The 15,142-nt window shown below is 42.8% G+C and overlaps 1 protein-coding gene across 1 annotated transcript in view; it reads right to left on the reverse strand.

The window, feature by feature from the left end:
• LOC124011991 (collagen alpha-1(XIV) chain) overlaps positions 1-15,142 on the reverse strand; it is a 95,034-nt gene that overhangs the window by 12,285 nt on the left and 67,607 nt on the right. Inside the window, 8 exon segments of the mRNA XM_046325311.1 lie at positions 4,074-4,145; positions 4,480-4,533; positions 4,662-4,715; positions 5,522-5,575; positions 9,010-9,105; positions 10,046-10,099; positions 10,366-10,452; positions 10,706-10,783. Of these exon segments, the coding sequence (XP_046181267.1) occupies positions 4,074-4,145; positions 4,480-4,533; positions 4,662-4,715; positions 5,522-5,575; positions 9,010-9,105; positions 10,046-10,099; positions 10,366-10,452; positions 10,706-10,783 (549 nt within the window).

Genomic DNA, 15,142 nt, shown 5'->3' on the forward strand with positions numbered 1-15,142 from the left:
ACTCTGTTGAGGAGTGTAAATGTTTCCTCCAGGCCGGATGAGCACCTAATTACGTGTTGTTGTGCCGTTTGTATTGGTATGTTTAAATGTTGAATTGACTGCTGCTGCTTTCTTGGCCAGGTCTCCCCTTGCAAAAGAGACAATGTGTCTCAATGGGTTTCTTCCTGGTTAAATAAAGGTGAAAAAAATTATATATATATATATATATATATAAATACGTTAGTGCCTTGCAAGCCACCAATGTAGCTTAAAATGCATATTGCATATTGTCATGACATTTTAAAGCAATATGTTAAAGGTTAACTTAAACCGCCACAAACATATTCTGTTCCATAGTCATGATAGTGTTAGGTTAACCTCCGATTTTCTAACGAAAAGAGAGGCCATTGAGTGACACAAAAGTATGTTTTTCTGGCAACAATGTTGAAATAGACAACGACAAAATAAACTTAACAGCCGAAATAAAGGAAACACCAACATAAACCGTTGGGAAACCACGAGCGGGTAGAATAAACAGGATGCATAGATTCTACATGTGTCTGGAATAGGGGTGCGGTTCAGCTGTTTGTTCACCCGCACCTGCCCGCAATTGCTAATAACCCATTCGCAAACCGCACATTGGGGCGGCAGGTAACCTAGTAGTTAGAGCGGTTGGGCCAGTAACCGAAAGGTCGCTAGATCGAATCACCGAGCTGACAAGGTAAAAATCTGTCGTTCTGCCCCTGAAGAAGGCAGTTAACCCACTGTTCCTAGACTGTCGAATTTGTTCTTAACTGACTTACCTAGTTAAATAAAGGTACAAAAAAAAGTGTGACCCACTCAACCCTAACCCAAATATAGAATATGCGCGACAGTCAATGATGACATAATGATATTGTTTTTTTTACAGTGGGTGCATTTTTTGTTGTTGTTGCCCGATTTAGATACAGTTGAAGTCGGAAGTTTACATACACCTTAGCCAAATACATTTAAACTCAATTCCTGACATTTAATGCTAGTAAAAATTCCCTGTCTTAGGTCAGTTAGGATCACCACTTTATTCTAAGAATGTGAAATATCAGAATAATAGAAGAGAGTATTATTTATTTCAGCTTTTATTTCTTTCATCACATTCCCAGTGGGTCAGAGGTTAACATACACTCAATTAGTATTTGGTAGCATTGCCTTGAAATTGTTTAACTTGGGTCAAACGTTTCGGGTAGCCTTCCACAAGCTTCCCACAATAAGTTGGGTGAATTTTGGCCCATTCCTCCTGACAGAGCTGGTGCAACTAAGTCAGATTTGCAGGCCTCATTTCTCACACACGCTTTTTCAGTTCTGCCCACAAATTGTCTATAGGATTGAGGTCAGGGCTTTGTGATGGCCACTCCAATACCTTGACTTTGTTGTCCTTAAGCCATTTTGCCACAACTTTGGAAGTATGCTTGGGGTCATTGTCCATTTGGAAGACCCATTTGCGACCAAGCTTTAACTTCCTGACTGATGTCTTGATATGTTGCTTCAATATATCCACATAATTTTCCTACCTCATGATGCCATCTATTTTGTGAGGTGCACCAGTCCGTCCTGCAGCAAAGCACCCCCACAACATGATGCTGCCACCCCCGTGCTTCATGTTTGTGATGGTGTTCTTCGGCTTGCAAGCCTCCCCCCTTTTACCTCAAAACATAACAATGGTTATTATGGCCAAACAGTTCTATTTTTGTTTCATCAGACCAGAGGACAGTTCTCCAAAAAGTACGATCTTTGTCCCCATGTGCAGTTGCAAACTATAGTCTGGCTTTTTTTATGGCAGTTTTGGAGCAGTGGCTTCTTCCTTGCTGAGCGGCCTTTCAGGTTATGTCGATATAGGACTCGTTTTACTGTGGAAATAGATACTTTTGTAACTGTTTCCTCCAGCATCTTCACACGTTCCTTTGCTGTTGTTCTGGGGTTGATTTGCACTTTTCGCACCAAAGTAAGTTCCTCTCTAGGAAACAGAACACGTCTCCTTCCTGAGCGGTATGACGGCTGCGTGGTCCCATGGTGTTTATACTCGCGTACTATTTTTTTGTACAGATGAATGTGGTACCTTCAGGCGTTTGGAAATTGCTCCCAAGGATGAACCAGACTTGTGGAGGTCTACAATTTTTTTCTGAGGTCTTGGCCGATTTCATTAGATTTTCCCATGATGTCAAGCAAAGAGGCACCGAGTTTGAAGGTATGCCTTGAAATACATCCACAGGTACACCTCCAATTGACACAAACTATGTCAATTAGCCTATCAGAAGCTTTTAAAGCCATGACATCATTTTCTAGAATTTCCCAAGTTGTTTAAAGGCTTGGGAAATTTCCCAAGCTGTTTCCCTAGAAGACTAATTAAACCCATGCTCAACAGAATAATGTAGTAGATCGATAGAATGAATGCTTCAATCTAGTTGACATAGGTAAAGTTTTCTCTGTCATCTTTCGCGGAGCAAAGACTGGGGAGAAAATACAATGATGAAAAAATAAAAAACAGGAAAGATTTTCTGTGCAAAATATGATTTTTTTTGTGCTGGCTATTTGACACATGTGCAGTTAAACCCTAAAGCTTAGGCTTGTGCACTAATACCAGATAGTATAAATTAATGAAAGAAAAACCTCAATGTAGCCTGTATAAATTGCACAATAATTCTAATTATATTCTTAAGGTATTGTTTCTCTTTATTCAACCTGCCCCCCACCCACCTGCCATTCAGCCACACAATATTTATTGACCCTAAACATGTCCGCCACGTCGATATAACCGCGGGGACTGCGGGTTATGAGTCAACATGTGCATTACTAGTCTGGAACTCTTGTGGAGATCTGGGGACTGACTCACACATACACACACACACCCACACACCAAATACATGACCCTCAGTTGAGGCTGCTGAGGGGAGAATGGCTCATAATAATGCCTGGAATGGAGCAAATGGCATCAAACACAAGGAAATCGTGTTTTTGATGGATTTGATTCCGATCCAGCCATTACCATAAGCCCGTTCTCCCCAATTAAGGTGCCACCAACCTCCTGTGATGACCCTAAGCATAATGGATGATAATTGCTTAATTAACTCATGAACCACGCCTGTTTGGAGGCACCTGCTATCAATATACTTTGTATCCCTCATTAACTCAAGTGTTTCCTTGATTTTGGCAGTTACCTGAATATACAACGTCACATCAATGTTAAAGTAACATTAAGAACACATTAACTAGCTTCAATTACAGGTAGAAAATGGCGTGGACAATGTTCTCAAAGACGTTCAGGGACAATGCTCCTGTTGTGTCCTGAGACGTCAAGACATCCACTATTTGAATCCCCTACATTTAAAACAATCTCCTGAAGACTCCTTGGCTTCCGGCATCTCTGTCTATCACATCTCTGTCCACCAGACCAGACAGACAACAGGCGTGTCGATCCCAAATAGCAACCAGGCAGACACAATCCTGTTTGCATTACAGCATCACACACAGATAGCTTTAGAATGAATTTGGTGGACTTTGAGTGTCTATTAGTTTAGCAAAGTCCTTTTTCAAGCCTGGCGAACATAAAATACAGAACATATTTGACATACCTTCTCCTTACAATGTTATATTTTCTAGATGTAGAACTAGATGTATATATAGTTCCTTAAATGATTTCTCTGTCTCCGAATATCCCCTTTGAACTGTTATCCTTTCTCCCAGGTCTTTATACATACATAGAAATACGACATATTCCTGACCATGTGACCTGCCCTAGAATAATGCCTGGTGCTTGTTATAGTTTGTACATTTTATTGGTCAAGTCAGGCAGTCAGGAACAACTCTAGGTCCTAATTATGATATATATACTGTACTGTAGGACTATGGACAATATATTCATATATGACTTTGCTGTCTCCCAAAACCTACCTCCCAAATACTACACACAACGGGCAAAACCGTTTGAAATGACATCATGCTGACGTATCTGGTTGTAATGATGTAATTTCATCATTTCTGCTTGCTGGGTATTTCCCTAGCTAGAGGGTCAGCTCCTTAAGTAGTAACATGCATGGACATAGAGAGGTCAGATGACTCACAGGAGGTCCTTGGTCTCCCAGTGACCCTTGAGGTCCACTTGACCCTGGTGAGCCGGGAGCTCCTGGAGTGCCCTGTAGGTGAAGGAAGAGAAAAACACAAACAAACAAATTGTCACCTCACTGATTAAGCAATCACTCAAAGTTCCAATTTGTAACTTTCGTTTTCCCAGTGGTAACTTGAGGTACTACAAAAACATTTGGCCAAGAAACAAAACAAAAAACTGTTACATTCGCCAAGAAGCACAAACAAGTAACCTACAGGGACAGTACTGTTGACCAGAAAGTATTGTAAGTTGCAGATCACATTTTACAATTCAAAGCTACAGGATGAATGTATTTTATAATTCAATTCAATCAAGTTCATTCATCAGTCCCTGATGCTCCATCCACACACAATCTGACTTACCATAGTCCCTGGAGGACCTGTTCGCCCCTGGGGTCCATCTTTACCAGGCAGTCCCTGTGGAAAGGGGTTACATGTACAAATACATACCTATGAGACTGTGCTGTTACGCCAGCTCCTATACCATGACTTTATATTCACATAAAATCTATTCCTTTGGATTAAACAGACAAACAAGACCTTACCCGTGTTCCTGTTTGTCCCTCTCGACCTGGTGACCCAGGAGACCCAGGAATGCCCTGCAACCGTAGAGAGAGAGAGCATGTGAAAACAGAAAGGCCTGTTAAGGGTGTCAGCATGAATACATTTGTATTGACGGACTCAGTTGGTTGGACCATTATCCTAACTCATTACAGATAATTAATGTTGTGAGGCCTGAGCTGTTTGTAATACACAGTCTCTTGCATGACCTTCACAGCTGTCAAAGCCAAATTCCCTCACTCAGACACAACGGGTACTGAATGCCAATGGCATGACTCAAAGCCTATTACAAACAAAAACACACATCTCCCAACCTCTACAGTTATTGACAGGATCCAACTTAATTGGCTGAGTTCAGAGATTGATTATAATGAAAGTTCATGGCATCTTAGACATGAATCATTACAACAGAGGGGAAATAGCGATTGTTATTCTGTAAAAATGTCTTGTTACGGTCCAGGCAGGCGCTGCCCATAACCACAGATCTAGGATCAGATTGCCCTATCCGCTAATGCTCAGATTTACCATCAATTGGATGGGAAGACAGCTGACCCGTTATTATTGGTTAAGACCAACTTCTACCTTCTCCTTTTGCTACCTGTGCAAATCCGACATAACATAAACCAAAGGGGAGCAGTAGCCCTTCACACAAAACTCTCTCACCAGAACTCAGAATGACTTGTTCCTATTAACAGCTACATTACAGAGATAGAAATTAAATATGACATTCAAAGATCTCCCTTTGGTGCAATGGTGTCACTTGAATGTCATTTGAAGACTGAATGCCATTTTGTGATGATGGAAAGTGTGTCTGAAAGGGCAGGAAGTGAATGGTGGTCTTTACCTGTATTCCTGGAGCTCCAGCTGCACCCTTCTCACCTCTCTCTCCTGGACCACCCTGAAGTGTGAAAAAACAACAATAGACATCAACAGCAAATATCAAGCTTATTTGGAGGCTATTTCATAAGTTGGGGTCGTCACTATCTTGTCACCATCTGCGTTCGATTTACAAATGCCATTTGTTTCACAAGCTCTTACAGTAGCTGTACCTTAATAACCCTTAACTTGTTATGGCTGCAGGGGCAGTATTGAGTAGCTTGGATGAAAGGTGCCCAGAGCAAACGGCCTGCTCCTCAGACTCAGTTGCTAATATATGCATATTATTATTAGTATTGGATAGAAAACACTCTGAAGTTTCTAAAACTGTTTGAATGATGTCTGTGAGTATAACAGAACTCATATGGCAGGCAAAAACCTGTGAATAAATCCAAACAGGAAGTGAGAAATCTGAGGTTGGTATATTTTCAACCCAGGTCCTATTGAATTCACATTGGGATATGAATGAAGTTGCACTTCCTAGGGCTTCCACTAGATGTCAACCGTCTTTAGAAACTTGAATGAGGCTTCTGCTGTGTTGTGGGACTGAATAAGAGCTAAATGAGTGAGCTTATTGGCAGAGAGCCATTTCCTGGTCACGTGCATTCCACATGATATCGACTTGCGTTCTGTTGCTTCTGTAGACACAAAGGAATTCTCCGGGTTGGAACCTTATTGAAGATTTATGATAAAAACATCCTAATGATAGATTCTATACTTAGTTTGAAATGTTTCTTCGACTTATATAACTTTTGAAGTTTTTGTCTGAAGTTTTTGTCCAAACACACAAGTGTTTGGATATGTGTACCAACGCTAACAAAAGTAGATACTTGGACATAAATAACGAACATTATCGAACAAATCAAGCATTTATTGTGGAACTGCGATTCCTGGGAGTGCATTCTGATGAAGATCATCAAAGGTAAGGGAATATTTATCATGTCATTTCTGGTTTCTGTTGACTCCAACATGGCAGCTAATTTGATACATTTTCCGAGCGCCGTCTCAGATTATTGCATGGTTTGATTTTTCCGTAAAGTATTTTTGAAATCTGACACAGTGGTTGCATTAACCTCTCTAGGGTCCCACCTGGCCAACATCCAGTGAGATTGCAGAGCGCCAAATTCAAATTCAGAAAACATATTTTACATAGGTTTAAAGATGAACTTCTTGTGAATCCAACAACTGTGTCAGATATAAAAAATGCTTTACGGCGTTAGCATACCTTACGATTATTTGAGAACATAGCCTAGTAGACAAATCATTACAAACAGTAACCAGCCAAGCAGAAGAGTTACAAAACTCAGAAATAGAGATAAAATTAATCCCTTACCTTTGATGATCTTCATATGGTTGTACTCAGAAGACATTCATTTACTCAATAAATGTTCCTTTTGTTCAATAAAGTCTCTTTATAGCCAAAAACCTCAGTTTTGTTTGCATGTTTTCTTCAGTAATCCACAGGCTTAAACGCAGTCAAAACAGGCAAAAAAAAAATCTAAATTGTATCCGTAAAGTTCATAGAAACATGTCAAACGATGTTGATATTCAATCCTCAGGTTGTTTTTAGCCTAAATGATCTATAGTATTTCAACCGGACAATAACGTCGTCAATATAAAAGGTAAACAAGAAATGCACTCTCTCGGGATTGCACATGAAAAAGCTCTGTGACACGTCAGGGTCCACTCATTCAGACTAGTCTTACTCTCTCATTTATCAGAATACAAGCCTGAAACAATTTCTAAATACTGTTGACATCTAGTGGAAGGAATAGGAACTGCAATTTGAGTCCTAAGTCAATGGATACTGTAATGGCATTGAATAAAAAAATACAAAACCAACAACAACAAAAAACTTCTGGAATGGATTTTTCTCAGGTTTTTGCGTGCCAAATCAGTTCTGTTATACTCACAGACACTATTTTAACGGTTTTGGAAACTTTAGATTGTTTTCTATCCAAATCTACCAGTTATATGAATATTATATCTTCTGGGCCCGAGTAGCAGGCCATTTGATTTGGGCATGAGTTTCATCCAAAATTCCAGATGCTGCCCCCTACCCATATCCATGTGTATAACTTGTATTATCATCTACATTTATGATGAGTATTTCTGATCACTGGATGTTTTTGGAACTAGTGAACGTAACGCGCCAATGTAAACTCAGATTTTTTTTATATAAATATGAACTTTACCAAACAAAATATATATGTATTGTGTAACATGAAGTCCTATGAGTGCCATCTGATGAAGAACATCAAAGGTTAGTGATTCATTTTATCTCTATTTGTGCTTTTTGTGACTCCTCTCTTTGGCTGGAAAAATGGCTGGGTTTTTCTGTGGCTTGGTGGTGACCTTGTTTGTGGTGCTTTCGCCATAAAGCCTATTTGAAATCGGACACTGTGGTGGGATTAACAACAAAATAACCTATAAAACGGTATAAGATACATGTATGTTTGAGGAATTGTAATTATGAGATTTCTGTTGTTTTGAATTTGGCGCCCTGCACTTTCACTGGCTGTTGTCATATCCTCCCGTTAACAGGATTTCAGCCCTAAGATTAATAACCCTTAATGACCCTTACTGTCACCATAATCCTGAATTAACAACAAACAGATCATGTCATCGATATAGAATGTGTGTATGTTATACCATAGAGAAAAATGTACCATGTGTTGAAGCAAAATTTATTTATTACATTCTAATGTTTTTGTGGGTGAAAAATGGTTTTGTTACAGTCACTGGTAATCTTCCGCAGCTGACCAGTAACCTCTTCATACACCCTACAAAGGAGTGATTTGTTACTCGTTCCTTATCTCTAAAAGCCATCCAGGTTGAATTATTTGCCAGTCTGTTTTGGCTCTAAAGATCGGATCATTCCACTATCTTAGACACATCGGCTGTGAGAACCGGTTAGAACCTGGTTTTGTTTGTTTGAACGTTTAAAGGGAGTAGAGATAATGACCCTTAGCTCTTTTGTAAACTTGACTCTTTTTGAGGGTTAAGCAGCTCTTTGTGTAGGTGGAGTATATAAAGACTGAGTGACTTGTAAATAATCAAGATCCTCTCCGGGTTCATCCTGAGAGCCGATCTTCCTTGCAATTACTTGAATAAACTTCTTATTGCTGATAAAGGAGTTCTCCTGATTCCTTGAACAAGTTTTTCTCAACACACATGTTGGCTTAAACATTGCCTTAGTAAAGTTAAATCCATTAGATTACGATACATCCTTCCTCCTTTATGGCTTATGTTCAACATCAGTCCTTGAGAGAGAGAAAGAATCGACCTCTTGAGTATTACAACAGCTTTTACATGGTGGACTTTATAGCAGGCCTAGGTGAATCTGGTACTGTTTCTGTGTTATGTATGTCGGGAAACTAGACTCCTCTAATATGTGCAGTATTAGATGGTGTGTGTGAGCGTGTGTATGTGCATGCGTATGTGTGTGTGTCTTACCGGGGGGCCCATGATGGTGCGGCCGCTGGGGCCCTGGGGGCCAGGAGGCCCCTGCAGCCCAGGAGTGCCAGCGTCCCCAACTGGACCTATCGGGCCCTGTCATAGAGACAGAATAACACATTGATCAAATAGATTAGAATATAGTTAACAAAGAGATAAAGTGATCTATTTTTAATACAGATCTAGTTAAATCCCCTATTTTCTACAGCCATTACCTCTATGTAGTATGAAAGTAATAATTTTAAACAACAACAAAATACCAATTTGTGAATGTTGAACTGCTAGCTGGTAATATAGTACTATAAACATGTTTTAATGACATATAAGACCATAACACCGGAAGTGCAATCTAAGGCTTTCAAAAGTTGACGACATGAATATCAATAGTGTGCTGTGCGAGGTTTCGTGGAGGGCGAGCAATATGTTCATAAATCTTTTATTCCATACAACTGTCTTCATCCTTTATACATTATCTGACCCAGCTCTTGGCGGCTGAGGGGGCTTTAGGCTAACTCTGTGATTTAACTGCAAATCAGAGCGCCGTGAGGCAACTCTCTGTCAGTCTTGTCGTGAGCCAACCAGTCGCAGGCCATTGACTTTCATGGGGGCACGCTGCGTCTCCGACGAATATAAAATTCATGAGAGTAGGAAGACAGCATGGGCGCACTGCGAGGACGCCTGCATTACAAAGACCTTCCCATGCTGTAATAACACACCATTCAACCACCAGTGCAATTGTCTGGGACTTTCAAGACCCATGCAATCCCGAGTCGAATAGCGTGTGAGAGAATGAGATATGAATAAAAGATTAGAACTTTGCAGGGGGCATTTTCAGAGAGAGTGGGTTTTCAGCCAAGCATCGTATAAGGGATCTTTTATGGAAGAGAGGTATCCATCAATGTGGGTATGTGTCTGTCCACCCACTCAGTGCTTGTGGAATTCTAACATATCGTGGTTTCAGTTTTACAAGCTGCATTGACTTTCATTGGGTTTTTATTTACATGAGTGAGTGTGTGTGTGTGTGTGTGTACTGTACCACAGCTCCTGGTTCTCCACGGTCCCCTCTCCCTCCTCTGATCCCAGGACCTCCCTGTTGATAACACACAAACACACACCCTCTGTCACACACCATCAACATACTGTACGTATCACAGACATTAAAGACCCACTCTTTCAACACATCCTAAGCACGCTATCACACGCCGGGCCGGGTGTATGTACTGTAGCTATGTATATATCCCTCTCCATCTCCAAATGTCTGTTCATCTGGCACTGAATGCAATGAATGAGTTCCTAGCTCAACAACAGCTTTAAGTAACAAATGATGGTGATGAAGGAGAGACGAAGGGTCCTCACAGGGGGTCCAGTGGGGCCGGGGGGGCCTTTGCTGTCCTGTGTGCAGGTGCAGGCCCGGGGCATGGCAGGACAGTCCTCCTCCTTCCTCTGAGAGATGTGAGAAACACCACAATAACATGACTATGCTACTGTGCGACCAAATGACAATACATGGAACACAAGAGGACAATGAGCTAATGATTACGATAATGACCAAAGCATAATGATGGAAAAAAAGAGGATAACGACCACAAGACACAAAATGACATGATCCTACAACATGCAACTACACATTACAACAAAGGTTAGGGTCATTCCATGTCAGTCAGTAGATGAGATCAGTAGTGAGGCTTGAACTCACCAGACCAGGAAGCTCACAGCACTTGTCTCGGCTGGCCCAGGACGTGCTGCAGACGATGTCAAACGACTGCAGTTGAAACTGAGGACAAAAAGAACAACAAACACAGACATCTTTGTTTTATAGTGAACAAAAATGTAAACGCAACATGTAAAGTGTTGTAAAGCTTTGTGCACAAATTTGTTTTACATCCCTGTTAGTGAGCATTTCTCCTGTGCCAAGAAAATCCATCCACCTGACAGGTGTGGCATATCAAGAAGCTGATTAAATTCTCATGATCATTACACAGGTGCACCTTGTGCTGGGGACAATAAAAGGCCACTTGTCACACAACACAATGCCACAGATGTCTTATGTTTTGAGGGAGCGTGCAATTGGAATGCTGACTGCAGGAATGTTCACCAGAGCTGTTTCCAGATAATTTAATGTTAATTTCTCTACCATAAGCCCCCTCCAACATCATTTTAGAGAACACAATTCCATTTTATCAATGGCAATTTGAATGCACAGAGATACTGTGACAAGATCCTGAGTCCCATTGTCGTGCCATTCATCTGCCACCATCACCTCATGTTTCACAATGATAATACATGGCCCCATGTCACAAGGATCTGTACACAACTCCTGGAAGCTTAAAATGTCCCAGTTCTTCCATGGCCTGCATACTTACCAGAAATGTCACCCATTGAGCGCGTTTGGGATGCTCTGGATAGATGTGTACGACAGTGCTTTCCAGTTCCCGGCAATCTCCAGCAACTTTGCATAGCCATTGAAGATGAGTGGAACAACATTCCACTGGCCACAATCAACAGCCTGACCAACTCTATGCAAAGACACGTATGGAGCTGCATGAGGCAAATGGTGGTCACACCAGATACTGACTGGTTTCCTGATCCACACCCCTACCTTTATTTAAAGATATCTGTGAACAACAGATGCATATCTGTATTCCCAGTCATGTGAAATCCATAGTTTAGGGCCTAATGAATTGATTTAAATTGACTGATTTCCTTATATGAACTGTAACTCATGGATGTTGCGTCTAGATTATATACAGGTTGTGCTACTTTACTACTAGTCTCTTGATAAAACCAGCAGCAAGCTGCAGAACTCCTAAATAAGGCCTGAGCGAAAGTATGATAACTCTTCAGTATTACACATAGCTAATAGACTCGTTGCACAGCTCTTATTGAGGAGGAAGAATCAATAATTGGTCTCTCCAAACAGATTGCTCTGTTTTCTCCTCCTCTGCAGAACGGGGTCCATTTGAAAAAAAGGTGTGAAAAGTTTTTGTCAAAGGAAGAAAATGATCAAGCCTATCAGAGACTATCTAGCCATCTCACTGCTTTTCCTGTATGAGGATTGTCATGTTTGTCATTTATTATCATGTCTTGTCCCTGTGCTCCCCATGCTATTCGTTTCCCTCTGCTGGTCTTATTTGGTTCTTTCCCTCCTTCTATCCCTCTCTCTCCCCCTCCCTCTCTCACTCTCTCGCTCTCTCTTCTCTCTATCGTTCCGTTCCTGCTCCCAGCTGTTCCTATTCCCCTAATCATCATTTAGTCTTCCCACACCTGTTCCCGATCCTTTCCCCTGATTAGAGTCCCTATTTATTCCTTTGTGATCCGTTCCTGTCCCGTCGGTTCCTTGTTTTGTATTCACCATGCTGTGATTGTGTTTCGCCCTGTCCTGTCGTGTTTTTGCCTTCATCAGATGCTGCGTGTGAGCAGGTGGCTCTATCAACTACGGCCTGCGCCTACCCGGCGACCTGCAGTCTGTGGCCGCTTCTCTAGTTATTCCCCTCTACAGACTAGAGGATTTTTGTTATTCCCTGTTTGGATTTAAATAAACTCTGTTTCTGTTAAGTCGCTTTTGGGTCCTCTTTCACCTGCATGACAGAAGGAACCGACCAAGGAATGGACCCAGCGACTTCAGACGCTCGTTACACTGCCGTCGAGATCCAAGGAGCCATGCTCGGCAGACACGAGCAGGAATTGTCTGCTGCTCGCCATGCCGTGGAGAACCTGGCCGCTCAGGTTTCCGACCTCTCTGGACAGTTCCAGAGTCTACGTCTCGTGCCACCTGTTACTTCCTGGCCTGCCGAGCCTCCAGAACCTAGGGTTAATAACCCACCTTGCTACTCCGGGCAGCCCACTGAGTGCCGCTCCTTTCTCACGCAGTGTGAGATTGTGTTCTCTCTCCAACCCAACACATACTCTAGAGAGAGAGCTCGGGTTGCTTACGTCATTTCACTCCTTACTGGCCGGGCTCGAGAATGGGGCACAGCTATCTGGGAGGCAAGGGCTGATTGCTCTAACAAATTCCAGAACTTTAAAGAGGAGATGATTCGGGTTTTTGACCGTTCAGTTTTTGGTGGGGAGGCTTCTAGGGCCCTGGCTTCCTTATGCCAAGGTGAACGGTCCATAACGGATTATTCCATTGAGTTTCGCACTCTTGCTGCCTCTAGTGAGTGGAACGAGCCGGCGCTGCTCGCTCGTTTTCTGGAGGGACTCCACGCAGTGGTTAAGGATGAGATTCTCTCCCGGGAGGTTCCTTCAGATGTGGACTCTTTGATTGCTCTCGCCATCCGCATAGAACGACGGGTAGATCTTCGTCACCGGGCTCGTGGAAGAGAGCTCGCATCAACGGTGTTTCCCTGCTCCGCATCGCAACCATCTCCCTCCTCTGGCTTTGAGACTGAGCCCATGCAGCTGGGAGGGATTCGCATCTCGAATAAGGAGAGGGAACGGAGGATCACCAACCGCCTGTGCCTCTATTGCGGAGTTGCTGGACATTTTGTTAATTCATGTCCAGTAAAAGCCAGAGCTCATCTGTAAGCGGAGGGCTACAGGTGAGCGCAACTACTCAAGTCTCTCCATCAAGGTCCTGTACTACTTTGTCGGTCCACCTACGCTGGACCGGTTCGGTGCTACATGTAGTGCCTTGATAGACTCTGGGGCTGAGGGTTGTTTCATGGACGAAGCATGGGTTCGGAAACATGACATTCCTTTCAGAGAGTTAGATAAGCCTACGCCCATGTTCGCCTTAGATGGTAGTCATCTTCCCAGTATCAGATTTGAGACACTACCTTTAACCCTCACAGTATCTGGTAACCACAGTGAGACTATTTCTTTTTGATTTTCCGTTCACCGTTTACACCTGTTGTTTTGGGTCATCCCTGGCTAGTATGTCATAATCCTTCTATTAATTGGTCTAGTAATTCTATCCTATCCTGGAACGTTTCTTGTCATGTGAAGTGTTTAATGTCTGCCATCCCTCCCGTTTCTTCTGTCCCTACTTCTCAGGAGGAACCTGGCGATTTGACAGGAGTGCCGGAGGAATATCATGATCTGCGCACGGTCTTCAGTCGGTCCCGAGCCAACTCCCTTCCTCCTCACCGGTCGTATGATTGTAGTATTGATCTCCTTCCGGGGACCACTCCTCCTCGAGGTAGACTATACTCTCTGTCGGCTCCCGAACGTAAGGCTCTCGAGGATTATTTGTCTGTGTATCTTGACGCGGTACCATAGTGCCTTCTTCTTCTCCGGCCGGGCGGGGTTCTTTTTGTTAAGAAGAAGGACGGTACTCTGCGCCCCTGCGTGGATTATCGAGGGCTGAATGACATAACGGTTAAGAATCGTTATCCGCTTCCCTTATGTCATCAGCCTTCGAGATTCTGCAGGGAGCCAGGTGCTTTACTAAGTTGGACCTTCGTAACGCTTACCATCTCGTGCGCATCAGAGAGGGGGACGAGTGGAAAACGGCGTTTAACACTCCGTTAGGGCATTTTGAGTACCGGGTTCTGCCGTTCGGTCTCGCCAATGCGCCAGCTGTTTTTCAGGCATTAGTTAATGATGTTCTGAGAGACATGCTGAACATTTTTGTTTTTGTCTATCTTGACGATATCCTGATTTTTTCTCCGTCACTCGAGATTCATGTTCAGCACGTTCGACGTGTTCTACAGCGCCTTTTAGAGAATTGTCTCTACGTAAAGGCTGAGAAGTGCTCTTTTCATGTCTCCTCCGTTACTTTTCTCGGTTCCGTTATTTCCGCTGAAGGCATTCAGATGGATTCCGCTAAGGTCCAAGCTGTCAGTGATTGGCCCGTTCAAGGTCACGTGTCGAGTTGCAGCGCTTTTTAGGTTTCGCTAATTTCTATCGGCGTTTCATTCGTAATTTCGGTCAAGTTGCTGCCCCTCTCACAGCTCTTACTTCTGTCAAGACGTGTTTTAAGTGGTCCGGTTCCGCCCAGGGAGCTTTTGATCTTCTAAAAGAACGTTTTACGTCCGCTCCTATCCTCGTTACTCCTGACGTCACTAGACAATTCATTGTCGAGGTTGACGCTTCAGAGGTAGGCGTGGGAGCCATTCTATCCCAGCGCTTCCAGTCTGACGATAAGGTTCATCCTTGCGCTTATTTTTCTCATCGCCTGTCGCCATCTGAG

Source organism: Oncorhynchus gorbuscha, linkage group LG24 (assembly GCF_021184085.1).
Source record: "Oncorhynchus gorbuscha isolate QuinsamMale2020 ecotype Even-year linkage group LG24, OgorEven_v1.0, whole genome shotgun sequence".
NCBI classification, from domain to species: domain Eukaryota; kingdom Metazoa; phylum Chordata; class Actinopteri; order Salmoniformes; family Salmonidae; genus Oncorhynchus; species Oncorhynchus gorbuscha.